This window comes from Myxocyprinus asiaticus, chromosome 14 (assembly GCF_019703515.2).
Source record: "Myxocyprinus asiaticus isolate MX2 ecotype Aquarium Trade chromosome 14, UBuf_Myxa_2, whole genome shotgun sequence".
Taxonomy (NCBI): domain Eukaryota; kingdom Metazoa; phylum Chordata; class Actinopteri; order Cypriniformes; family Catostomidae; genus Myxocyprinus; species Myxocyprinus asiaticus.
The window spans coordinates 44,140,654-44,168,614 of record NC_059357.1 but is presented as its reverse complement, the minus strand read 5'-3'; the positions used below and the strand labels follow the sequence as shown (position 1 = coordinate 44,168,614).

The following is a 27,961-nucleotide window of genomic DNA, read 5'->3' as shown; positions in this document are numbered from 1 at the left end:
TAATATTAATTTGATAATAATAATAGCCTAATAATAATAATAATTTAATACATTAATGGGAAAACGAGCCAAATATCGTCTTGACATCATCAAAGGCATTAGCTATTGGCGACCACTCTGACCATCGTCGATCCCCAAGATCATCGTCTGTCTGCAAAACCCTAATGTGCATTTCTCTCTATAAATTAACTAAATGTTCAGACAGTCTCCTTGCTGGTTTTTCCGACACATTCAGAGTCATTACGCCATTACGCCATTGTCGCTTTTGCTGGTGTCGCTGCAGCTCGCTTCGTGCGTGCGCTTGTAAAATGTATATTTTAAAGGCTCATTATTGCAGTTTAGTATTTCTCTGTAATGTAGAACAGTGTTAACAATGTTACTTATAACATTCTTTCTCAGCCCTGGAACTCAAACCATTTTCTGATGCCCCCCAGTATATACAGGTGCATCTCAATAAATTAGAATGTCGTGGAAAAGTTCATTTATTTCAGTAATTCAACTCAAATTGTGAAACTCGTGTATTAAATAAATTCAATGCACACAGACTGAAGTAGTTTAAGTCTTTGGTTCTTTTAATTGTGATGATTTTGGCTCACATTTAACAAAAACCCACCAATTCACTATCTCAAAAAATTAGAATATGGTGACATGCCAATCAGCTAATCAACTCAAAACACCTGCAAAGGTTTCCTGAGCCTTCAAAATGGTCTCTCAGTTTGGTTCACTAGGCTACACAATCATGGGGAAGACTGCTGATCTGACAGTTGTCCAGAAGACAATCATTGACACCCTTCACAAGGAGGGTAAGCCACAAACATTCATTGCCAAAGAAGCTGACTGTTCACAGAGTGCTGTATCCAAGCATGTTAACAGAAAGTTGAGTGGAAGGAAAAAGTGTGGAAGAAAAAGATGCACAACCAACCGAGAGAACCGCAGCCTTATGAGGATTGTCAAGCAAAATCGATTCAAGAATTTGGGTGAACTTCACAAGGAACTGAGGCTGGGGTCAAGGCATCAAGAGCCACCACACACAGACATGTCAAGGAATTTGGCTACAGTTGTCGTATTCCTCTTGTTAAGCCACTCCTGAACCACAGACAACATCAGAGGCATCTTACCTGGGCTAAGGAGAAGAAGAACTGGACTGTTTGTCCAAAGTCCTCTTTTCAGATGAGAGCAAGTTTTGTATTTCATTTGGAAACCAAGGTCCTAGAGTCTGGAGGAAGGGTGGAGAAGCTCATAGCCCAAGTTGCTTGAAGTCCAGTGTTAAGTTTCCACAGTCTGTGATGATTTGGGGTGCAATGTCATCTGCTGGTGTTGGTCCATTGTGTTTTTTGAAAACCAAAGTCACTGCACCCGTTTACCAAGAAATTTTGGAGCACTTCATGCTTCCTTCTGCTGACCAGCTTTTTAAAGATGCTGATTTCATTTTCCAGCAGGATTTGGCACCTGCCCACACTGCCAAAAGCACCAAAAGTTGGTTAAATGACCATGGTGTTGGTGTGCTTGACTGGCCAGCAAACTCACCAGACCTGAACCCCATAGAGAATCTATGGGGTATTGTCAAGAGGAAAATGAGAAACAAGAGACCAAAAAATGCAGATGAGCTGAAGGCCACTGTCAAAGAAACCTGGGCTTCCATACCACCACAGCAGTGCCACAAACTGATCACCTCCATGCCACGCCGAATTGAGGCAGTAATTAAAGCAAAAGGAGCCCCTACCAAGTACTGAGTACATATACAGTAAATGAACATACTTTCCAGAAGGCCAACAATTCACTAAAAATGTTTTTTGTATTGGTCTTATGATGTATTCTAATTTTTTGAGATAGTGAATTGGTGGGTTTTTGTTAAATGTGAGCCAAAATCATCACAATTAAAAGAACCAAAGACTTAAACTACTTCAGTCTGTGTTCATTGAATTTATTTAATACACGAGTTTCACAATTTGAGTTGAATTACTGAAATAAATGAACTTTTCCACGACATTCTAATTTATTGAGATGCACCTGTATATATATATATATATATATATATATGTTACTAGTCGAATAGGAAAATCTTTGGTCGGGGGCAGCCCTAGTGTTTATACTTGCGTACTATTGTTTGTACAGATGAATGTGGTACCTTCAGGTGTTTGGAAATTGCTCCCAAGGATTAACCAGACTTGTGGAGGTCCAAAAAATTTTTTCTGAGGTCTTGGCTGATTTCTTTTGATTTTCCCATGATGTCAAGCAAAGAGGCACTGACTTTGAAGGTAGGCCTTAAAATATATCCACAGGTACACCTCCAACTGACGCCAATTAGCCTATCAGAAGCTAATTGGCTAATTGCCTAAAGGCTTGACATAATTTTCTGGAATTTTCGAAGCTGCTTAAAGGCACGGTTAACTTAGGGGCCGTTTACACGACAACGTTTTCAACTAAAAACGGAAAACTTTTTATGCGTTTTGGCTGTTCGTTTACACGACAATGGCGTTTTGGGGCCTGAAAATGCAAACTTTTGAAAACGGGTTTCAAAGTGCAAGTTTTTGAAAACAATGCAGTTATCGTCTCCGTGTGAACATGCAAAAATGCGAATTTGTGAAAACGATGACGTCATGCGCACGCGTATTACGTGTTCAGTCTATAGGCATCTGCACGAGTACTTCAAAACAACGCGCGAGACATTCAAAACTACAATGGCGGACTACAGGACTGTGTTTGTGCTGCTCAAGATTTTATCCAGACAAAATTGCTCGATGCTTTCACCATCTTCATTGTTTGTTTTCACCACTCTGTGGAAGAATGCTTATGTGTGCAGGCGTGTAGTGTTTCTTTACAAAGTGACATCGCCAACTACTGGCCTGGCATGCATAATACAGCGTTTTTAGTCGTTTTCGCAGATCCGTGTGAACGGGGATCGTTTTGACAACGTTGTCGACTGTACGTGAAACTTTTCAAAAACGCAATGGAAAAACTTTTCCGTTTTTAGTACATCATTGTCGTGTAAACGTACCCTTAGTGTATGTAAACTTCTGACCCACTGGAATTGTGATATAGTCAATTAAAAGTTAAACAATCTGTCTGTAAACAATTGTTGGAAAAATTACTCATGTCATGCACAAAGCAGATGACCTAAACGACTTGCCAAAACTCTAGTTTGCTAATACGAAATCTGTGGAGTGGTTAAAAAAATATTTTTAATGACTTCAGCCTAAGTGTATGTAAACTTCTGATTTCAACTGTATATCTCGTATTCTCAATATTCTCAAAAATAGTTTATGAAGTTACTGAATAGGTTTCAAAGTAATCCGTTTTTACCTCTAAGATAGTAACCTAGCAGGCTGCAATCTCCTCAGCTGGCACGCATGAATGTAAATAAAGAGTGTCACATCCAAACCACACCCACAATTAGTTTTAACCATTCATCAATGCTCTTCGACTAGCTGAGTATTTCTAGGTCAAGAATTTCAGGGATGCGCATGAATAGGCAAAATAGCACCAAACGAACGCCTTAGCGAAACAAAAACGTCAGTGCATTTCATCATAACTTTTAGTCTGTTTGCCCAGTAAGAATAAATTTGCCTTAAAATAGCCAATATACGAACACCTGTGAGCGTATATCAGTTAAATTCTATATGTTGGTAACGGAAAACAACTAACAGTTCACCATGTCTACACTGGCCGTGAGCGGTGTTTCGGGACAGGTCAAAACTAAATCGCTCCCATTATACTCACCAAAGAAAATCAAGCGATATAGCAGAATCTCTACCGGCTGACACATTTCTACCGTTGCATGGTATTTACCTTCATACCGCCGGCCATACGAAACACAACATAAAAGAACATAATTGAAGATCTCCACAGTGGGAATTTACTGTCCTACCTGTCTGTGGTTGTATCCCTGCAGCAGAAGGAAGTATGGAAAATCAAAGGGCAGGCGGATGGAGTATTGTGTGTTGATGTCATCGCTGCTCTCTGTCTCTTCTTTCTCCGCACTGAGACGGTGAGCGTCTTTATCAGCCTCTGCTTCTGGATCCTCCTGTAGAGGTGCATTATGGGTCTCACTGGCTTCTTTTCCCATAGCTGACACATTCATGTCACTCAAGCTCCTCCACATGCCCACAGCATCCACCCCATCACCTGTCCCAGCTATAAACAGTGAGGTGACCCGTGAACGGGTGTTCTGCAGCTTTCTCATCTGGGCATTGAGGCCTGGGGTAAGCAGAGGGAGGGTGCGAAACAATGAGTAGAAGTGATGGCAAGAAAGGGATTTTTTTTTATATATTTCTAATCAGCAATGGTGCACAATATTGTTTTAAATACTTGGTCTATCTTGTCTATGTAAAATCAGTCAGTAATTTTGATAAATTCTTGAAATAGTGGTCATTTTAAATATTAATTAGATATTAGATATCAAACTGGAGAAAGTGGAAATAAAATAAATAAACTAGATTAGGACCCACTTTATATTATGTGTCTTTAACTGCTATGTACTTAAGCATTATCTATAATGTACTTACTCTGTACGCAGGTGTTGTCACATTGTAACTAATCCTAACCATAACCTAACCCTAACCCTGCATTTAATTACATCTGTAGTTACACTGTTAATCTTACCCCTATCTCTAAACCTAACCCTACACCAACCCTAGCCCTACCCCTAAACCTACCAGTACATCAACCTCAGTGGCAGCCATTGTGAATCTTGTGAGAATTTAGCAAAACAACATGTAGTTGCACAATAAATATATTGCATTGTATGTATTTTAATGTTATACATGGTAGTTAAAGACACCTAATATAAAGTGGGACCTTTACCATTTTCTGTGGTGTCTTCCTGTGCAAAATCCACTGCTTCAATGCCAGGGGCGCCAGGGTATTGCTATATGGTTGCTGTGGTGTTTTAAGCATGTTTCTACATGGTTGTTAGGGTATATTTGGTGGTTGCTTACTGGTCCAAGTCAAGAGAGCCCTATATATAATACTGGGGTCCCTCCTGCACCTACTGTCTGTGGGTATTTATGGCCATTTTATTGTCAGCCAAATAAAATTCATAAAACCCTTTGCTCAAAAAAACAATATCATTGAGGTATCATTCACGTCTGTTGCACAAGCAGTGCTGGACAAGCTAGCCACCAAAGTTTAATATTTAAGGCACCAATATACTTCTAGTGAAATCGAAAAAAGTAAGGGTGTGATGTAGTTTCTAAAAAAATATGGGCAAAAAGAAGGTGCTTTCGAGTTTGTTACGGTGGTTCGAAACAGCTTGCCAGTGAAATTTCAGGAAAGCTTCATGCTAGCACTTAAACATTTTCTTACTGCCATTGGTCCTCATCATTGGTGGGTGTTACCTGGTGCTCAACCTACTTTGACGTCAACATCTTTTTCCAGTTAATTTGTTTCAAAACAAGTATAAAAAACTTTTTTCATGATCTTGGATCTTGGGCATGGATTCTTTTCACAAAACTTGTGATAAAATACAATAACAGGAGGTAACCGGTGTATAGTATGACCACGTATAGCATGTGAGCGTCATGAATGCAGAATGTAAACATGACAAATTACACATTATCTACAGCATATATTACTTTAAATAATCACTGAGTGGTTTAAAAAGCTTGTTTTACTGATCTCATGTGAATTCTACTCATAGACTGAGGCATGTAGTCAGTCATGTACATATTGATAGCATTTAACATTTAAAGTCACATTAGTTAATGTTTCTACAAACCGTCAATGTAAGCGATCCTCTAAATTCCTGGCCCCAGCGGTGTGAACAGTGTCTGAATATTCGCAAACAGTATACTTTCTCTCTCTAAATGAGGAACGAAAAAGAATTTCAATGTATACTCTTTTAAACTCGATCCCATATGGATGCGTTTGACGCATCCTACGAATTCTTTGTAATACAGTCAACTGCAGGAGCATGTATAGACGACATGCAAAGGCACGAAGTGTCTCTACAATGGCTAGACTACACATAGACAATTTGCGCATACTATACCGATGACTAAATTTGAGTCACGCGGACTTGTGTGAGACGTACCAGCATGCAGAAAGCCAAAGTATATTTGACCTTAGACATTTTGGTCTCCAGTAAAGGATTTTGACAAAAGTCTAACTCTTGTTTGTACAAAACCAGTATGTCGCCTAGAATAAACATCAACAATAGATGGGTTGTACTGTAAGTGTTAAACATCTTACAATGGCATGATTAATGCCACATCACTTAAATCAAATGAGTCAAATGTAATTGCACTGACTATGGCTTCCTCAAAGAGCAACAATTTAAAGCTGCATAAAACCATAACTGTTAAAAGCTTTGAAAGAATGAATTAACATATTCTCAGTAAATCTACTACATTTAGCTGTACAACTGTAAAAGCATGCAACATCTCTTCAGATGAACTGCTTTAAGATGACTCCTTAAAAAAAAAAACTTGACTGGATGGGAATGATGTAACATAAGTACCACTGAACTCAGCTACATGGCTGTTAAGTGCTGTGAAATGTTCTCAGAGAGGTCAGGTTTTCACACCCATCAAAACTGGGCATTATCAGCTGTGGAAATGGGCGGTTATTCACATTGTTCTGCCAGCCCAGAACACACAGCGATGGGGTTGAGCTTCCCCAGTCACCGATTCAAAAGGGAACTCTTTGGAACGCCACAGCCGAAAGCCAAAGCCAACATGAAAAAACAGCCTCAAGAGTACAGCAAGCACTCTCAGAAAGAAAAACAAGCAGCCGATTCGGTGCTGGCGGCTAAAGCACGATGGGAAAGCCCAGTGTGAGAGCTGATAAGACTATCCCAATAAAACATACTTCTGAGAGAGTGATTTAACTAAGCTTCTCGTTGACAACTTTTTGTTGGGATAAGCTATGAGGTACCTCAGACTGTAAAAACATTCCTATATTGTGTCAACTGAAATAGAGATCAAAGGACAGCTTGTTAAAACATCTCAAAACTAGGGATGGGTCACGATGGTCGCATAGTTGACTAGTCATCCAACTAGTTGATGAGGTCAACAAGCTTATTTAAATTTGTATACATTATCTACATAATAATTTTTTATTCATTTATTTTTTGACAATTTTAGTGGAAATGATATAATGAAAAAAAAAAATTGCTGTTAGACAATTAAAACCGTTTTGGAGAAGTTGCATTTTACAACACCACCCCTACAGCCATTCACAATCACATTCAAACTAATGTCTTTGGGTGCTGCGTCAAATTTTGCCAGTTTTTTGAACATCCTGCCATAAGCGTTGAGTTTAAAACACTATGTCAAGTTAAAAATAGTCTTTTTTAAACTTTTAAAAATGTGTCTTGAAATCTCTGTATTTTGTTCCATTCGGTTGTGCTCTGTCGAACTGCTTTGTATGCAAGAACGCATCTTCTGTCAATGCTAGCAATAAGAATCAAAAGGAATTTAATGATTCCAGTTCCAATTCCTCTTAACGTTTCCATTAACGATTCTTTTTGTACTTTTGAGGAAGAAATATTTGGAAATAAGAAATGCAATGAATATTGGATTTACTGCCCTTAGCAGCCTGTTATAATATAAAGAGATTATTGCATATTTTAACAGAACAGATTCTTTCCAGCTAAGCGGACCCGCCAGCGGGTCCAAAAGGGGGTGCTATGTCCCGAAAAAGTTCATACTTAAAATGTTAAAGTCCTGGGATACATAAGTCAGGCATATGGGAAAATTAGACTGAATGTCTATGGTCGAGCACATCTGTGAGGGCTAAAATGCGTTAGAGAGCCACCTACATTTCAGATCGACATTCTGTGATGGAAGGTGATAGCGGAAAAATCTCTGCCATCTAGTGGAATAAAATAAGACTTTTTGGAGGAAGATAAAGTAACACTACCAGAATTACATCTTCCAAAGTTAGTACACCAGGTTAGGTTCATTTGTGTCTGCATTAGTGGAAGATTGCACACTTGAGATCCAGTAACAGAACAGAAAGTCATGAAAATCACATGGTTCCGGTAAAAAAAAAAAAAAAAAAAAAAAGAAAAATGGAAATGGAAATGGTTCTGAATAGGAACAGGTTTTCGGTTCCCAACTAATTATACAAGGCTTAAAACCAATTAGTCGACAAGTCAGGTAACCGATCGAATAGTCCATTTTGAAAAGAAGTAATTTTGCACATCCCAACTCAAAACTACGGAATAATATTATTTAAATTCACTCAGCCAAACTGATATTTTCTCCATACCTGCAGTGACAGTGTCAGCATCTTTGGCACTTTGCGCCTCCACACTTGCTCTTTTCTGGATCTCGAAACGCCTGGAGAATCCCTCCTTGGGTTTCCATAGTGACTGCAACACAAGGGGCTTCTCATGGTCACCGACCACACGAAAGCACTCAGTCTTCCATTCATTGTCCAATCCAGTTCGGCCAATCACATCACAGAGCAAATATGCACTGGGGTCTTCTTTTTCCAAACAGTACCTGTGGGGCAAGAGAATACCTCAGCTGACCAAATGCACTGACCTTATTAGATGAACTTACACTGTGGAAATGGTCACTGAAACCGGTTTAAAGTTGTCAGCAGTGGAAGCGTCAAAGCAGTACATCATCTCAGAATATTCACTAAAAGTGGACCAATCAGCTATGAGCTTGAGGATATACTGTGCTTCAGCAACAGTAAAATGGTCAAATAACTATTTATTCTATTTCATTTTTTAAATAGAAATCCATTGGTATAAAAATTTAATTTGAATGGGCCATTTCAGAATAGCGAAACAATTTAACATCTAATGGGCTTTATTCATAAAACACAAACATAACACATTTCTATTCTTATGTAAATAGTTTAATTGACTTCTAATTGGATTTCTGAAAGCACAAATGAACAGAGCGTCACTTTCGCAAACCTTTGCATTTTCCCTCTATGTCCTTGCAAGCTCAGTCCTCATTAATTCTATGGATTCACAGCGTTCTCTGACATGGTACAAAATTGTGTGCCCCAAGTTAACGTGTTGTGACACACCGGTCGCACCTGTTGTAGACAACAGAGGTTGATCGATATGTAGGTTTTGCTGATTAATTGGTGCCAATAGTTACTTTTGGAACTATCGGTTACTGACAAAAATTTACGTCGATAGTTTTTTTTCACACTATGTTCTACTGTTGATGAATTACTGCTCCAATTTGTTTTATAACAATGTTTCCTTTATAGTGTTGAGTTTTATCGGTTTTGCCGATTAATCAGTGCCGATAGTGCATATACCCATAATCTACTGTTGGTAAATTATTGCTCATATTTGTTATATGACAACGTGAGTAGAGTTCGGCCGACATATCGGTTTTGCCGATTAATCGGTGCTAATAACTACTTTCGTAACTAAATTCGTCAGAAATTAACGCTGATAGTTCGTCATCAGTTTTTTTTCCTATGATCTACTGTTGATGAATTACCACTCCATTTATAGTGTAGAGCTTGACCAAAATATCGGTTTTGCCGATTAATCAGTGCCGATAGCTACTTTTGGAACTATTGGTTATTGGAAGAAATAAACGCAAATAGTTCCCTGATAGTTTTTTTCCAAGGATCTACTGTTGATGAATTACTGCTCATATTTGTTTTATGCCTATGTTTATTTCATAGCATAGAGGTAGACAGATATAATGGTTTTGCCAATTACACAGTGCCGATAGCTACATTTGGAACTATCCTTTACAGGCAGAAATGCACACAGATAGTTTGCAGGTGATGGTTTGCAGTTATGTTTATGACAATGTTTACTTTATAGTGTTTATATTGTAATATGTTGCACATGATTGTAAGGGTGTACGTTGTACATCATTGTTTCCCTTACCTGCAGTATTTCGGTCTTGTTTAATCCATCAAATCTTAATTTTTTTATTATTATTGGGATTTTGGTTGCACAATAAACTTCATGTGGGTTTTAATTCAATTTAGACTTTTGTAGCCTCTATGTCTGTGCCCCTTCCAATAAGGAAAGACTAAGAAAATGTTCTTTGGAAAAAAAAAAAATTTAATAAATCAATTTTAAAAACTATCTGCTGATTAATCGGTTATCAGCTTTTTCCAACACCTACGCAAGGGTGTAGATTTGTCTTGAACATTAAGGGGGTTGCAGCTTGAACCATTTACCCATGTTTCCATTGATCATGGTATAAATACTGGGGGGTTGTCTTTGCTTATTTTGATTATCCCCACAGAATATACGCCCCTGGTTATTGGTATCGGCAAAATCCAATATTGGTCACCTTTTGTAGACAAAGTCTTAGGAAACAACACACACAACCTATTATACACTTTTCTGACACTTCAAGGACAGATCAAGTGTGCATCTCTCACCTCTCCAGAGCCTCTTTGACCAGCTCCTTTGCACTGGAGCAAGTGGTGGCCAGCACACTCTTGTAGTTGGCTCCTTGACAAATGTTGCTACCAAATATCTTGAGGATCCCTGGAATAGACCTCTGACTGGACAGCTCTGCAGGGTCGTCCGCTGCTTGGAAGTCCAGGGCGAGGGTTCTGCCCTCCTGACCTTGCCTAATGTCTCTCAGGACAGGACTTCGATTAAACACTGTGGTCAGCCTGTTGTTGTGTCGGCGTATCTTGCTTTTGGCCGGCTGCCTGACTCCAGTGCTCTCCACTGATTGAGCTGTGCTATCAGATGTGTTGGATCTAAGAGAGACAAAGAAGAGATAAGGATGATGTTAAAATAACCTTGAAGACCTTCTGCAGCTCTGCATATCTGTACAAAGTCACTTTATATAACAATGTTATCACGAAATAGACGGCAGATCAAATGGAATGGATGCTAACTCTTTATAGTATGTATTTTGTTCTAACGATGGAATACTTTTCCAATTACATTTTTTACATTAAAAAAAAAATCTTCAAAAAAAAGCAAAAAGCAATCTTTTTGGGGGAAAACACAAATTAAAATTTTTTTTAATACTTTTTGGAAAGCGTTGCCATATGGCAAATCTGTACCACAACACAAAACTTATGTATTTCTGATCTATTTAAAGTTATGTTTCTTTTATGAAATTACATTTATCCATTAGTAACTCCTACAAACTCCAATTGTGTGAATCGTTATCATTTTTACTTTAATTGTGTTCTAAAAAGCCGAACTAATTCTCACTGTTAGAGTCAGTTGTGCACATCTAGGCATTTCTGTGGAATATATTAACTGTGTTAATTTTTCTGGACACATTGGACCATAATTGTGGTTTTATATGCATATACACAATTATATTACCACAAACACTTTCAAATAAATAATTAACTGCAGCAATATAATCGATGACATCTTTAAAAATTCCCAACAAGGAAATCAGTTCTTTATTTCAATGAAGGTAATTAGTCTTATGCGAGACTAGGAAATGCATTACTGTTATTCCATTGTGAGTTGCCATATGGCAACATAAATATTTTCTCGATTTTCTTGGAAAACAATAGTAGATCTTTAAGCCAAAACATTTAACTTATCAAGGATACAGCAAAAACCTTCAACATGTGTCCTCCAGGGTGACCCCAGGATAAACAGTTGATAAATAGCTATTACTGCCTTTTTCATTCTCACAATGTAATTGTTGTTTTTGTTTGTTTGTTTTTTTGTTCAGAATGAAGGAAAATGATATGTTGCATTATGGTAACACCATAGCAAAGAGGGTTAGCAAAGTAACTACTTCTGACTAAAACTAATTTGGCTTTTGATCAAGCTAACTTTGAAATAACACTTTGTGTGCCTGCCAAGATGCTGTTCCAATATTGGAAAATTGAATGAAGTCATTCAGTACCAAACATACATTAGCCTCAAATATTTAGACATTAAGCCACACTTAAAAAATATCTGAATGTCACTGCATTCAAAAACTAAATATCAAACCAAATGTGCAAACAAATGATGCTAGAGCTTTTCTTTTACTTTACTTTTCTGAGCCATTTTGTTATGATTTTCAACTGGTGTTGAGGTGATTTTAGTGGGTGTATGAAGTCAGTTCCCCTCAAGTTCACACAGGTGTCCTAGCAGAGTAACTACAGACGTAGTTCATCAACTATGCACTGATTCTTGAGACACGTAACAAAACAAATGTGGACAAAACGGTTCCCACTTTGAATTTCATTAGAGATGATCACTAGGATTTTCATAACATTTTCATTTAATTTTCTTTATCAATCACCAACACCCTTCAACCACCTGTTATTCTTCTATTATAAGATTTGACAACTTCATAGTGTCCCTATTTTATTTGTTGTCATCTTATTATTTATTTATCACACATTTGCTCATATACAGTGAAATTCTTTTTTTCACATATCCCAGCTAAGCTGGGGTCAGAGTGCAGGGTCAGCCATGATATGGTGTCAGATGGAGCAGATAGGGTCAAGGGCCATGCTCAAGGGCCCAACGGTGGCATCATGGTGGTGTTGGGGCTTGAACCCCCAACCATCTAGTCAGTAACCCCAGAGCCTTAACCACCAAGCCACCACTGTCCCCTTACATACATCTTATATACAGTGCCTATAGAAAGTCATAATACCCCTTTGGAATAGTAACTTTTCTCGTCTAGGGGCCTGAAATCAAAACCCATTAAAAAAAAAAAGTATCCAGCTTTATTTACAAATTTTGCCTTACAGCATTTAAGTAATGAAAAAAAGGCAACAGCTCCAAAAAATTAAAAGATGAAAAACTAGCATATTAGGGTAGGGCTCTGACTTGGCCACTCAAGGACTCTGACCTTCCAATCCTTAGGCTACTGCATTGTTTTTTGGCAGTGTGTTTAGGGTCCTGAAAGGTGAACCACATCTTCAGTTGTCAAGCAGAGGGTCACAGATTTATCTTAAGAGTTTGGGTGTACATGGCAGCATCCATTTTCTCCTCAATCCTGACCAACTGCCCAATCCCTGCTGAAGAGAAACACCCCCACAACATAATGTTGCCACCACCATGCTTCACATTAGGTATGGTATGTTCTGGGTGGTGTGCTGTGTTTGGTTTTCTCCAAATATAGTGCTTGGAGTTCAGTCCAAACAGTCCAATTTTTGTCTCATCTGACCATAAAACCTTTTTCCAAATGGCATCAGAATCCTCCAAGTGTTTTATCGCAAAATGCAAAAGAGGCTTACTGTTGCTCTTTTTCAGAAGAGGCTTCTTTCTTGCCAGCTTTGTGTAAAGCTTGGGAGATGCACAGACCGGTCAATCTCAGCCATAAGGGTTTGTAAATCCTTCAAAGTTGTCTTTGGCCTCTTGATAGCTTCCCTGTATTCCCCATCAATATCCTCCTGGCACAGTCATCCACTTTAGAGGTGCCATGCACATTCCACGTCTTAATAATGCTCTGAACGGTACTCAGAGGGATAGTTAAAGCCTTTGAAATCTTTTTGTACCCTTCTCCTAACCTGTGCCTTTCCACAATTTTATCCCAGAGCCCTTTTGAAACCCATGGTGAATTCTTGAATTCATTACAGATGGTTTTATTCTTAAGTAATCGAAACCACTTGATGTCAGGTGGGAGACAATTATCCAGGTATGTGATCTGAAAGGTGATTGGTTGCACCTGAGCAAGTTTGTAGTGGTCACTCTTCGGGGCCTGATCACTTATCTAAACCAGGTATTTTACTAATAAATGTTTTGTAATTTTTCAGAATTGTTTTACATGTTATTTTCACTTTAATGTTGAAGGTTATAATGTGTTAATACAGCTGGAAAAGGCTCGATTGAATTTATTTACATTTCCAGGGTGTAATGTGACAAATGAGAAGGATGTTGACTTTCTATAGGCACTGTATTTATGAAAACATTTATAAAATTAGGTAATGAGTCTGTCTTCATCCAGAGGATCTTCTTTCTATACCTGCTATAAGTTCCAATAATATATAAGTTCACAATAACCAAAAACTAATATATATATATTAGTTTTTGGTTACTGTGCTTATATATGCAGTCACAAACATCATGTAAATTCCATCACCCAAATTAGACATTGCTGACAGTTAGTGGATCTGATCATTTGTTTGAAACCATTTTGTATTCTCAATTTATCCTTAATAAAAGTTGAATGCTAGATTTGTTCATAACAAATATTTAAAATGACAGTACACATTACTTTAGTATCTGATGACACATTATATGAGAAAATGATTAATCCAGATTAAAGTGTATTAAAGTTCGTGCATGAGTGTCTTAATATCTTACTGTACAGATCCATTGCTGGTCTTTCTGCCCAGCTTTGCCAGACGCTTCTTGGGTGAGCGGATCAATAATCCAACAGGAAAGCCGAGAGCTTGTTTAGAGATAAAATCGCTTCTCTCCTCCGAGATCATTTTAAAACGCGTAATATTGCAAATATATGGTATAATTCAGGTGTTTACTCTCTGTGAGCTCCTCGTGCAGCCAAAATATCTCGTGACAGCGCAACACATGTTGTACTTTAGTGTAATTAATATAGTAACTTCAAGTCCTAAACATCATTGCACGTCCTGCCTCCAAATATGAATCGCTGTCCTTTGATCGCTTTCATAAATATATTCCATTGTGACGTTTATAAAGACAGTATCCGCTTTGCCATTAAATAATGTTGATTAACTGTCCGGTCCACTTTAAACAATTTACAATCTTATATTAAACGACAGCAAAATAACTTCATTTCATCGCTCAATGTCTAAAGTCTCAAGCGAGTTGTCCGAGTAACACACCAATTCCGCTGTGTGTGTGTCCCGTTTGAAAAAGTTCAGCGCTACTAGCCTACACTGACGTCACGACCAGCAGCGGAAACCCATTCCAACAATGGTGAAGGTTTAGCTCATGAATATTAATTAGAATACATGATTGGACCAGGAGTGGACGCTCGAAAACGCCAATTAATGAGCTAATCTCAGGAAAACTGTCACAAAAAATGTCCGGGTAATATGTCATTGTCAGCACAAAAAGATAAAAATAAAAAATAAAAATTGCATAAAAGTAAGCCGATTTTTAAGACATATATATATATATATATATATATATATATATATATATATATATATATATATATATATATTGTTTTCATTACAATTTAGCACATTTTGATCCCCCTTCCTGAACTGTCAGTAATCTATTGTAATGCAAAATCTTTGTCATTACAGTACTAGTTTACATTTTAACGATACATCATTGTAGTATTTGTTTGCATTTGTTATTCGTATATTTAGTATCTATACGTTTTTTTAATTTTAAAGTATTTAAAAAAAAAAATAAAAAAAACAGGATGATATTACTAAAACAGTAATGCGAGATATTTTTATAATACAATAATTAGAATTTGGGTGGAAAATGCTCTCAAAACAGGCGCTCTTTATTCAAAATATCACATCTTATTTTGATTTTGATTTTGGGATGGAATATGACCCAGACACTTCTTCGTTAACCCAATTTGATTCGTAATTTCGCCACCGGGTGATCATAACCATTTCTAAAAAAAAATAAATAAATAAATAAAATATAATAATAAAACAAATAAATAAATAAACAACGTTGATAACACTTTATTATTAACAATGTGACATGTATAATTAATAAACAAGTTATAAATCCTTAATTATTTAATGATGAAATAAAATTAATAATTTATAATATATATTAATAATAATAAAAAATTAATAGAAATTATCATTTACAATACAAATAAACTATATAAATTGTATTGCTATTTCTGAATAGAAAATAGTATTTGGGCAATCTCGTGTTCGTCTTGAGCTGATTTAATACATTTAAAGAGGTAGTATAGATTCACTTGAAATGACTGACACGGTTATTATCATTCATGTAAATACACACGAATGCTTTAAAACACGGATGTCAGCAGTGATCATGAATTGCTGTATGTGAATATGAGGCGACAGGCGGAAGATTTGATCAGATGTGTAAGGAAAAGGGAAGGGTGGGAGAGGATTTCCCTTGCCCTGGATGTGAAAGGGCTCAGCAATGTAAAATATGCACTCCATCTCTTTGTGTTGTCATAAAAGCCTTCACACACACACACACACACAAAAAAAAAAAAAAAATGTCAGAGAATGTTTGTGTATAACAGTAAGCCCAGTTTCGATTCCAGACTTGAGAAATGTGTGGAGTCCGCCCTCTAACGGCAGAGCACACAATTCACACAGGACTCTTACAGAGAAAAGCATTCAAAAGTTACGAGCTACTATGCAGCTGTTTCCATGAGACTGGGTATTACTCCAGTGGCGCTTCAGAAAGCCGAATCCACAATTGAACACCCAACGTCACAATGTAATTGTTCAAATCTTTAAATTGTAAGGAATGGCACCTGACATACAACTTTAAATCCACTAGCAAAAGGCAATTCATCCTGACCAAGGAGCTCTTAAAGACAAGCGCTGAACAACACTTCAAAACTTTAATGATTTTTTTTAATAATTCTTTTTAAAAGCACACACATAAAATAAAATAAAAACTACCCGAAGAAACCATATCGGTCTCTGTAAAGGGCAAAAACTGAAAATAGCGGCCCGCCCTTTCAGGAATACCCCTGCTTGGATGGCTATTTTTCCACTGAGAAAATAGGATGCATTTCACCAAAATGAAATTATCTTCAGAAAGCTAACAGATTACAGCATCATCAACAGGTGATCACACACGCTCCATCTCTCTCTCTCTCTCTCTCTCTCACACACACACACACACACACGCACACACACCCTTGTTTCTCCAATAACATGTTAGAAACAGCCCAAGCTGTGATACTAGTAGTTTTGAAGTTATGTTTTTGAGAGGCTTGGACGCATCATTTGGTTTGAACCAGCAACAGCAGATTCTGATCCGTTGCGTAAGAAAGTAGTTCCACGCACAATGCGTTTTTTGTGACCGTACTAATTTTTTCCTAATTCTTTCAAATTTACTTATTCATTGAACTGTTGAATATAAGCAATATTACACTCGCAATCATGCTATATGGCCCTAAATCAGCACTGCTGTGGTTGCCTACGACACTCAGCTGATATAGGGCCATATCACACTCTTGCTCATGTGATATTGCTTAAATATATATCTTTGAAATGCAGAGATTTGGAAAAAGGAGTGTTGCTAATCCAGTGGTTAAAGTTTGTGGAAATTCTAGAACAGCTAAAATTGCTTACAGCACCTTTAAATGTATGGACCCTTTTCACACATCTTTAAGGCGGTGAATGGGGACCACAGCAAATTACATTTTTGCTTACCCGTGTGCTCCAGCAGCAAAAGAAAAAAATCAGCAATTATGCTTTCACAGCTTTGCAAAAGATAAAAATATACAGTGCTGGTTAACATCAGTAAGAAGAGAGAAACAGGCCAAATTTTCTGTTACTCACCCAGCAGCTGTGATAGAAGCCTTATTGCAGCTACGATAACTGATTTTTTAAAACGGATTCCAGTGTAATATATTACAAAGTACAATGTTATCAATTTACACAAAATAGTTTTTAAATTGGAACATTTACATTGTTAAAGAAGGCAGAAGCGGCAGCGGGCTCCTTCGTCACCTGGCGGACGGCAGCGGGCTCCTCCGTCCCCTGGCAGACGGCAACAGCTCCTCCGCTTCCTGGCGGACGGCTGCGGGCTCCTCTGACTCCTGGCGAACCGCTCCAGTACCATCAGACCAATCCTCTCCTCGGAGTCGCGATCCTCCGTCAGTGGCGAGGGCTCTCTGACGGCACGTCTTCCTCCAATCCCGGGTTTCGGCACCAGTGTGGCAGACAAGCCTCTTGTTCATCGGGAAAGGAGGAAGCGGGAACCGGATTAACAATCAACAAGACTTTAATTTGACACAAACGCTGAACTGAAACATTACAACACACACACACGAACACTGCTGCGTGTCTCTCTCTCTCTCTCTGGCATCCCTGGCTTCTTCTTTATCTCTCTCCCACTGATTGGGCAACTCAGCACTAGGCGTACACCCTCACGGTCCGGCCACGCCCTCCTCCTCATCACAGGTCCATTCAAAGCTCTGGGTTTTCTGTAGTTGAAATTAGCGAAACGGCTAAAAAACGAAGAAATGTATTATAAATAGGAAATGGACCCTTTTTACATATCCAGGTTTAGAATGCATAAGTAAACGATAGCAGGGTAAACCAGTGGCGCCTCCAAGGGTGGCTGTGGCCCCCCTTTAAAAACAATGGCCACCCCACTGCACCCCCCATTTAAATCAAAATAATAATGTTCTATGTATATAATATTCTATATATATATATATATATATATATATATATATATATATATATATATATTCAGAATAATTTCTATATATTATCAGACATTAAATATTTAACATAAAAATAGAATTCAACAGCAAGGAGCAGCATTTGTTTATTTAGAATTGCCCTCTTAAACTCCAGATGAATTTGTCGTCCTTATACAGGCATAGTTTCATTTTGAAAAGATTTAAGGATTAGCTTTCCAGAGGTTGCGTGTTTTGTGGAATAACACTCCTTCGGGACAGTTGTGAATGAATCTGCAAGTTCCTTGTGTTTATGACTCCTATTGGATGGAGTTTGTTATGTGGAGTATTTTTTGCAGGACATTGGAAGGATTATGTCATCTGCTGCACTCATGAACAGCCGGCTCACTGAGCATTCATTTGACTGTCCGAGGCAACTGAATGGACATTTTTTTGTGTGTGTGTGTGTGTGCTGGTTCCGCTAGTGGCTGGAGCTTGTTTTATAGATTTTCTTCTGTTATGTAATTCTGTCTAACAAAATTTGTATAGAAACACCGGACTTGAGCAATCCGACGGCAAAGTTGTCACGGGGGTTCTCATAGGCATACCTGGACTGTTTGAGTTTAGAGGGATGGATGCCGGTTGGCACTGTCGAGCACGGGGAAAATGCACACGTTTTTCTTTTTTCAGTTTGTTTGGTTCTGGGGGAAGTTCAGGGTTTGATTATTGCACTTATGTTGGAATGTGCTCTTTATAATTTTGTTTTTGACATACAAACTATTTTTTCTTATATTTCACAATGTCAAATGTTAATATGAGTGGATTGTCTCTCTCCCAGTGGCAGAGCTGAAGCACCGAATGTCGCCTGATGGCTTCAGAGAATTGACCTGATTGGAATACAGATATAATACTATTTTGTCGTGGAAGGTGGAGTTTTGGCTATTCAGGGCAAGACAGTCATACTTTGAGTCGGGGGACAAAGCAGGGAAGCTTTTGGCTAGATATATAAAACATAGAGAGTCTTTTTCTACCATTCCCTCAGTGAAATCTGCTGGTGGTAAAATTTTTACCTCAGCCATTGATATTAATAATGCTTTTAATCTTGATCTCTATAGTTCCACGTCTTCGTCTACTGATGAAGATATTAGAAACTTTGTAGAACCTTTAGAAATCCTTAAATTGGATTCTGAGATAACCTTGAAGGAGCTTTGTGAGGTAATTAAGGCCCTGCCTACAGACAAGGCTCCGGGGCCAGATGGCTTTGCCGCTGAATTTTCTTTAGATCTTATGCTACAGAACTGGCTCCACTTTTGTTAGAAGTTTATACTGAATCATTAAAGAAGGGAAAACTTCCTCCAACCATGACACAAGCCCAGATCAGTCTGATTCTTAAAAAGGACAAAGATCCAAATGAGTGCAAGAGTTACCATCCAATTTCCCTGATCCAGCAAGACATTAAAATATTGGCAAAAATTTTGGCTAATCGATTAAGTAAAGTTATGACATCTCTTATACATATAGATCAGGTGGGGTTTATTCGGGGCCACAGCTCTTCTGATAACATTAGGCGTTTCATCAATATCATGTGGTCAGTGGCGAATGATCAGACTCCAGTCACTCCCATCTCACTTGACACCGAAAAGGCGTTTGATATGGTAGAATGGGATTCTCTTTTTAAGATTTTGGAAATGTATGGGTTTGGGAGTACGTTTATTGGATGGATTAAGTTGCTTTATAGACACCTGGCAGCGGCGATACAAACAAATGGATTAATTTCAGATATTTTACTCTGGATAGGGGCACCCAGCAGGTTTGCCCTCTTTCCCCATTCTGTCTTGCCCTGGAACCATTAGCAGCCACGATAAGAAAGGAGGATGATTTTCCAGTGGTGATGGCGGGAGGTAATGGCCATAAGCTTCTGCTTTACGCAGATGATATTTTATTATTTGTCTCCAACCCTACTAGATCTATGCCTTGCCTCCACAGAATTATTAATTCCTTTTCTAAGTTCTCAGGATACAGAGTCAAATGGTCTATATCCAAAGCTATGGCATACTGCCCAGTAACGGCTTTCCAGCTGGGCGCCTTCCTGTGGCCCAAACAGGGCATTAAGTATTTGGGTATTTTATTCCCAGCAAATTTGGCTGATTTAGTTAGTGTTAATTTTGACCCTTTAATAAAAAGGTTTTCGAGCGATGTAGGCAGGTGGGCTTCATTACATTTATCGATGATTGGGAAGGTTAATGTTATTAAAATGAATTGTATTACAAAATTCAACTACCTGCTACAGTCTCTCCCTGTAGATGTCCCCCTCTCTTCCTTCAAGCAATTTGATAGCATAGCGAAGTCTTTAATTTGAATGATAAGCGCCCAGATTACATTTCAGTAAGCTGCATAGGCCGATTGACAAAGGTGGGCTAGTCCTACCCAAGATTTTGTTTTATTATTATGTGTTCGGTCTCAGACATTTGGCTCATTGGTCGCTTCCACCTGAAAGAGCCCCTCCCTGGTTTTGTATTGAACAGGAAGTTCTTGCCCCTATTGTGCCATTGCAAAGCCTTTCTATCAAACTAACTGGAGAAATTAAATTACACCCCGTTATCTCACATTTGCACTCAGTATGGACAAAAGTGTCCAGAGTGTTTAATTCGGATATTTATCTAAATGTTGCCTCGAGATTATGGCTGAACCCCAAATTATGTATTAATAAGTCCCCTTTCTGTGGTCAGAGTGGATTGTGAGTGGGGTTACTACACTCGGTGACCTATATGAAAGCAGTGTGTTGAGATCCTTTGAAAATTTGGTTCAACATTTTGGGATCCCCAGATCTCAGTTTTATAGGTATTTACAGCTGTGACACCTGTTCTGTAATATTTTTGGGAGTAGCATACACCCCCTTAAAGTGGCAGATACTATGGGACTGGTGATTACTGCTTTTGGAAATGGTCATGAGGCATCAGTGTATTACTCCCTGCTAATTCAGAGCCTGGGGGACGGAGCTTCAACTTCTCTCAAGAGATTGTGGGAGAAAGATTTAAACTTGGAATTGGAGGAGGGAGAGTGGGCTAGGATTCTAAAAAACGTCAAATCTGCATCTAGAGACACAAGAGTGTGCCTTATGTAATTCAAGATATTACATCAGTATATATATATATATATATATATATATATATATATATATAATTTTTTTTTTTGTGTGTGTTTGTCTATATCATGTATGACCACTAGGATATTGCTGGGGGTCAAGGTGGGATTGGGAGGGGTAATAGTGGGGGTTAATGTTGATTCTGTGTATATATGTTTTGTTTTTCTATGTTCAAATATGTGAATCAATAAAAATTGTTAATCTGAAAAATAATTCTTTCCTACTTTTTTGTTTCTCATTCATCCAAGATTGAGTCCACGTGGAAGGCGTACAGCTGTTTTATCATAATTTAGTATAATAAAAAACATTGCGCTTTTTCTCAACGTGGAGAAGCGGAGCATCTGAAATGTCATATGGTTTACAATGAAAATGTGCGTACAGACTATTTAATTCACAGAGGTGGTATAAATATATTAAGACCAGAATTACAACTGGGGGAAACAAACATCATCTGCTGCTTGTTGATGATTTAAGGCATGCATTGTTGTGCACTCCTGATAACAGCAGCGTGTAGAAACGTGTTTACAGTCAACTGCTTTTATTTGCCCAGTCACATTACACTGCCTGGCCAAAAAAAATAAAATTGCATACTCAAATATTTAGTTGGAACACCATTAGCTTTGATTTCGGCACGCATTCGTCGTGGCATTGTTTCGACAACCTTATGCAACATCACATTTATTTTCGTCCAGGTTTGCTTGAATTTTTGGCCGAGATCTTGTATTGATGATGGGAGAGTCTAACCATTCCATAAAGTCTTCTCCAGTACATCCCAAAGACTTTCAATGGGGTTAGGGTCAGGACTCTGTGGTGGCCAAATCATGTGTGAAAATGATTCCTCATGCTCCCTGAACCACTCTTTCACAATTTGAGCCTGATGAATCTTGGCATTGTTGTCCTGGAATATGCCCGTGCTTTCAGGGAAGAAAAAAATCCATTGATGGTATAACCTGGTCATTCAGTACATTCAGGTAGTCAGCTGACTCCATTTTATTGCCGCAGAACGTGGTTGAGCCTAGACCTGACCAACTGAAGCAACCCCAGATCATAACACTGCCTCCAGAGGCTTGAACAGTGGGCACTATGCATGAGGGGTGCATCGCTTCATGCGCTTCCCGTCTTACCCTGACGCGTTCATCGCTTTGGAATAGGGTAAATCTGGACTCATCAGACCACATGACCTTTTTCCATTGCTCCACAGTCCAATCTTTATGCTCCCTAGCAAACTGAAGTCGTTTTTTCTGATTAGCCTCACTAACAAGTGGCTTTCTTGTGGCCACACTGCTGTTTAGTACCAATCTTGTAAGTTCTCGTCCTATTGTACCTTCACTATTAAACATAGCTGTGAGTTCTACTGTTGATTTTTTATGATGTGACTTAAAGCGTTTTAGTGATCTCTGATCACGATCATTCAAGATTTTTTTCCGACCACATTTCTTCCGCGAAGCTGATGGTTCACCACTATCCTTCCAGGTTTTAATAATGTGTTGGACAGTTCTTAACCCAATTCCAGTGATTTCAGCAATCTCTTTAGTCGTTTTCTTTGCTTGATGCAGGCCAATAATTTGCCCCTTCTGAAACACAGTAACATCTTTTCCACGACCATGGGATACGTCTTCCGACATGGTTGTTTAAGAAATGAGAAGCTACACACTGCATCAGTTAGGGTTAAAATAATTGCTGCCATTTGAAACATAATAATCAATGCAAGAATGATCCAATCATAGTCTCTTAAGTATCTGCTCATTTAAATCCAAACGGCAACTTTTTCTTTGGCCAGGCAGTGTGTAATGCAGCAGCCAGTCAATGTGATTGTTAACAATCATGTTAAACGACATGCAATAGTAATTTAATATTATGCTATTGCCTCTTTATGAAGAGAGCGAGTTTACATCATCATCATCATGACCATTAGCCTATAATTATTAATCTAAGTAAGTTTCCCCAACTAATAATTTTTGGTTTCCAGATCAATCCCTGAACAGAGCTTTAATGTACGTTTTTAATTTCTGGATCCTTTCTGCAACCTCAATAAATAGTCAAGCCATGGATAAATTCATTATTTATTATAATGGATTATAATTATTGTATAATCATCCAAATCAGCCACAACACATTTTGGAAGACTTCTATATTCTTTCTGCAACCCTTCTGTGCTTCAACACTGAAAACTGTGCCTTGTTTTTCATTTTCCTAAAAACTTCCACAGCACCATTAATATGCAGATATTAAAGGAAATTTCTTACAAATAACCAATGACTCCAACACAATCGAGGGTTTTTAAAATCAGAAATTTGAATAAACATTCAAATAAACCATTTAATTACCCTTAACCAGCTAACGTTAATTTCTTATCGTACAGTTTAGTGGAGACATCTCTTTTTCTCTACAGTTGTAGCCAATGAACAGAAAACCTCTCGGATAAACTAACACATCATATTCTTTTTGATTTCATGAGTCAAATCAATAACATTTAGCCTATAGTTAACCTCACATTCATAAGTAATTATTTATTGAGGACAGCGATAGAAAGTCAGTCAGTGAGTCTGACTCCGAAGGACCGCTAATTTTAAATTGCGCAAGAGCTCAAATTTATATGGCTGAATGAAGCGCGATCAGGTCAAATGCGCGTTCATACAGCTCTGGAAAAAAGAGACCACTCCAAATTTTTCTCAAAACAGCATCTCTACATGTATGGCAGCTATTCCATTCCAGTGTCTATTGAATTCCAACACAAGCACACCTTATTCTACTTAATTAGGTACTGATTAGGTGATCACCTGAGCCAAATCTTATTTAATGAGGAAAAGTATAAAAACCACTGCTGTGGTCATCACTATCCTCTTGCAATAGGACCAGTTGGATGGCAAAAACAGTGCTAGTAGTCCCTCAAAAGTAATTGGAATCAAAAATATCTATTGACCATGCTGAAAAGAGTTGAAAAGAAAAGTTTTCAGAGAGGAAAAGAAGGGTTCAATTCTGGCTTTACTGGCAGAGGGATACAGTAAGCGTCAGGTTGCTTCCATCCTTAAAATGTAAAAGACGGTGGTTCATAAGAACAAGGTCAAGCAGCAGACATTGGGGACGACAAAGCTACAGACCAGCAGAGGGCGAAAACTGACCGGGATGACCGCCAACTCATACGAATGTCACTCAACAACCGTAGGATGACATCAAGTGACCTACAAAAAAAATGGCAAACGTCAGCTGGGGTGGTGCATGACGAGGATGGTTCAAAACCGGCTTCTAGGGGCAGGGCTGAAGTCGTGCAAAGCTAGAAAAAAGCCCTTCTTCAATGAGAAGCAATGAAGAGCCAGGCTGAGGTTTGCAAAAGACCATAAGCATTGGACCATAGAGGACTGGAGTAAGGTCATCTTCTCTGATGAGTCCAGTTTTCAGCTTTGCCCAACACCTGGTCATCTAATGGTTAGACGGAGACCTGGAGAGGCCTACAAGCCAGCGTGTCTCACACCCACTGTGAAATTTGGTGGAGGATCGGTGATGATCTGGGGGTGCTTCAGCAAGGCTGGAATCAGGCAGATTCGTCTTTGTGAAGGATGCATGAATCAAGCCACGTACAAGGTTATCCTAGAAGAAATCTTGCTTCCTTCTGTTCTTACAATGTTCCCCAACTCTGAGGATTGGTTTTTTCCAGCAGGACAATGCTCCATGCCATACAGCCAGGTCAATAAATGTGTGGATGGAGGAGTAGTGGATGGAGGACCACCAGATCAAGACCCTGTCATGTCCAGCCCAACCTCCAGACCTGAACCCCATTGAAAACCTCTGGAATGTGATCAAGAGGAAGATGGATGGCCAAAAGCAATCAAACAAAGCTGAGCTGCTTGAATTTTTGTGCCAGGAGTGGCATAAAGTCACCCAACAACAATGTGAAAGACTGGTAGAGAGCATGCAAAGGTGCATGAAAGCTATGATTGAAAATCAGGGTTATTCCACCAAATATTGATTTCTGAACTCTTCCAAAGTTAAAACATTAGTATTGTGTTGTTTAAAAATGAATATGAACTTGTTTTCTTTGCATTAATCGAGGTCTGAAAACACAGCATTGTTTTTGTTCATTTGACCAGTTGTCATTTTCTGTAAATAAATGCTCAATGACAATATTTTTATTTGGAATTTGGGAGAAATGTTGTCAGTTTATAGAATAAAACAAAAATGTTCATTTTACTCAAACACATACCTATAAATAGTAAATCCAGAGAAACTGATCATTTTGCAGTGGTCTCTTAATTTTTTCCAGAGCTGTATACATTATAGCTATCAGACAGCGACTAAAGTAATTATGTTGGCTTGAGAGAGCCAACATACTGATCTACTACATAAGCTTATTATGTTGGCTTGTCAAAGCCAACATACTGATCTACTATTTAAGGTTATTATTATTAGGTTGGCTTGAGAAAGCCAACATTCTGAAATCCTATTTAAACTTATTATTATTATTATTCTGAGACTAAAATTTCTGACTCAACTCCTCCTAGAGCTTTTAAGCTACATGCACCAAACTCGGCACAAACCTTCAGACTAATCCCAAATAGTGTGCTCTATCTTTTCTAACTGATCTTCCATTCAAGGTAGGTCTTTTTCCTGTAATAACTCCTTTAGAGGATTCAAGCTACATCCTATATCTCCACCACTCATACTTTCTATCTATCACTCCATCACTCTTTTTAAATTTTTTCACTCTATCACTTTAACACCCTAGCAACTGCATACAACCTAGCAACCATTTAGTGCACCCTAGCAACCAAAACCAATTGACTGCCATTCAAAATGGCTTAGATGGATATCTCCTGATCAGAATGTCCTACAGGCATGAGAGTTGGCTTGTTTGAATTGGGTGAGCAATCAGTCTTCAAGTATCATCATGGAAGCTATTTAGCCACGCCCTAGCAACCATTTAGAGCACCCTAGCAACCAAACCCCATTGACTTCCATTCAAAAAGGCTGAGTGTGATATCTTCAGATCAGAATGTCCTACAGACATGAGTTGGTTTGTTTGAATTGGGTGAGCAATCAGTCTTCAAGTATCATCATGGAAACTACTTAGCCACGCCCTAGCAACCATTTAAAGCACCCTAGCAACCAAACACCATTGACTTCAATTCAAAACCACTAAGATGGGTGTCTCAGGATCAGAATATCGTAGAGACTTCCGGGTTGACTTATTTCACTCAAGATAGCAAGGAGCCATGTTAAGTATCACCTTGGTAACTGCCTAGCAACCACATGGGCTTACCCTAGCAACCAAGTAACAAAACACATATCTCTGCACCAGAACATCGTAGAGACTTCCGGGTTGACTTATTTCATTCAGGATAGCAAGAAGCCTTGATAAGTATCACCTTGGTAAATGCCTAGCAACCAGATGGGGTTACCCTAGCAACCAAGTAACAAATCATATATCTCTTCACCAGAAAATCATATAGACTTCTGGGTTGACTTATTTCACTCAGGATGGCAAGTAGCCATGTTAAGTATCACCTTGGTAACTACCTAGCAACCAGATGGGGTTACCCTAGCAACCAAGTAACAAATCACATATTTCTGCACCAGAACATCATAGAGACTTCGGGTTGCTTTCATTTTAATAAGGGTAGCAAGCTGCCTTTTGAGTATCACCTTGGTAACTGCCTAGCAACCAAGTAACATATCACCTATCTCTGCACCAGAACATCATAGAGACTTCCGGGTTGACTTATTTCACTCAGAATGGCAAGTAGCCATGTTAAGTATCACCTTGGTAACTGCATAGCAACCAGATGGGGTTACACTAGCAACCAAGTAACAAATCACATATCTCTGCACCAGAAAATCGCAGAGACTTCCGAGTTGACTTATGTCACTCAGGATGGCAAGTAGCCATGTTAAGTATCACCCTGGTAACTGCCTAGCAACCAAATTAGCTCACCCTAGCAACCAAGTAGAAAACACATCTATCTATCTGTTTATCTGAGGGTCATTATCTATCTATCTATCTGTCTGTCTGTCTGTTTATCTGAGGGTCATTATCTATCTATCTGATATACTGCATGGTCTTATAATCTTTAAACTTTGAACTTTTAAAACTACTGCTTAAACTTATAACTACTTCAAACTTAAACCTTCAAACTTCAAGCTTTTACAACTACTTCAAACTTTCAGGCTAGGCTTTCTCAAGCCAACCTAAAGTTTGTCCACAAACTTTTCAATCTAGTTATTCTTCTTCTTCTTCTTCTGAGACTAACATTTCTGACTCTAACTCCTCCTAGAGCTTTTAAGCTACATGCACCAAACTCGGCACAGACCTTCAGACTAATCCTGAATAGTGTGCTATATCTTTTCTAACTGATCAGAATTACGGTATTCCAGTATAGGACTTCCGAATAGGCCTCATGTCTCTTTGACTTCCATTCAAGGTATGAAAACTTTTTTCCTGTAATAACTCCTTTAGAGGATTCAAGCTACATCCTATAACTCCACCACTCATACTTTCTATCACTCCATCACTTTCTTTTTATATCTTTATATCACTCTTTTTATTCTTTCTTTCACTCTATCACTTTAAAACCCTAGCAACTGCATACAAGCTAGCAACAATTTAGTGCACCCTAGCAACCAAAACTAATTGACTGCCATTCAAAAT

The 27,961-nt window shown here is 38.4% G+C and overlaps 1 protein-coding gene across 2 annotated transcripts in view; it reads right to left on the bottom strand.

The window, feature by feature from the left end:
- The window catches only part of LOC127452297 (ras-associating and dilute domain-containing protein-like), an 86,844-nt gene extending 72,140 nt beyond the window's left edge, over positions 1 to 14,704 (bottom strand). For both annotated transcript variants that reach the window (XM_051717677.1, XM_051717678.1), the window contains exons 1-4: positions 14,177 to 14,704; positions 10,324 to 10,653; positions 8,212 to 8,447; positions 3,869 to 4,197 (exon numbers count right to left, since the gene is read on the bottom strand). In XM_051717677.1, coding sequence (XP_051573637.1) covers positions 3,869 to 4,197; positions 8,212 to 8,447; positions 10,324 to 10,653; positions 14,177 to 14,304 — 1,023 coding nt within the window. In that variant the 5' untranslated portion in view covers positions 14,305 to 14,704. The remainder of the gene's footprint in view (positions 1 to 3,868; positions 4,198 to 8,211; positions 8,448 to 10,323; positions 10,654 to 14,176) is intronic.
- Between the last annotated feature and the right edge of the window lie 13,257 nt (positions 14,705 to 27,961).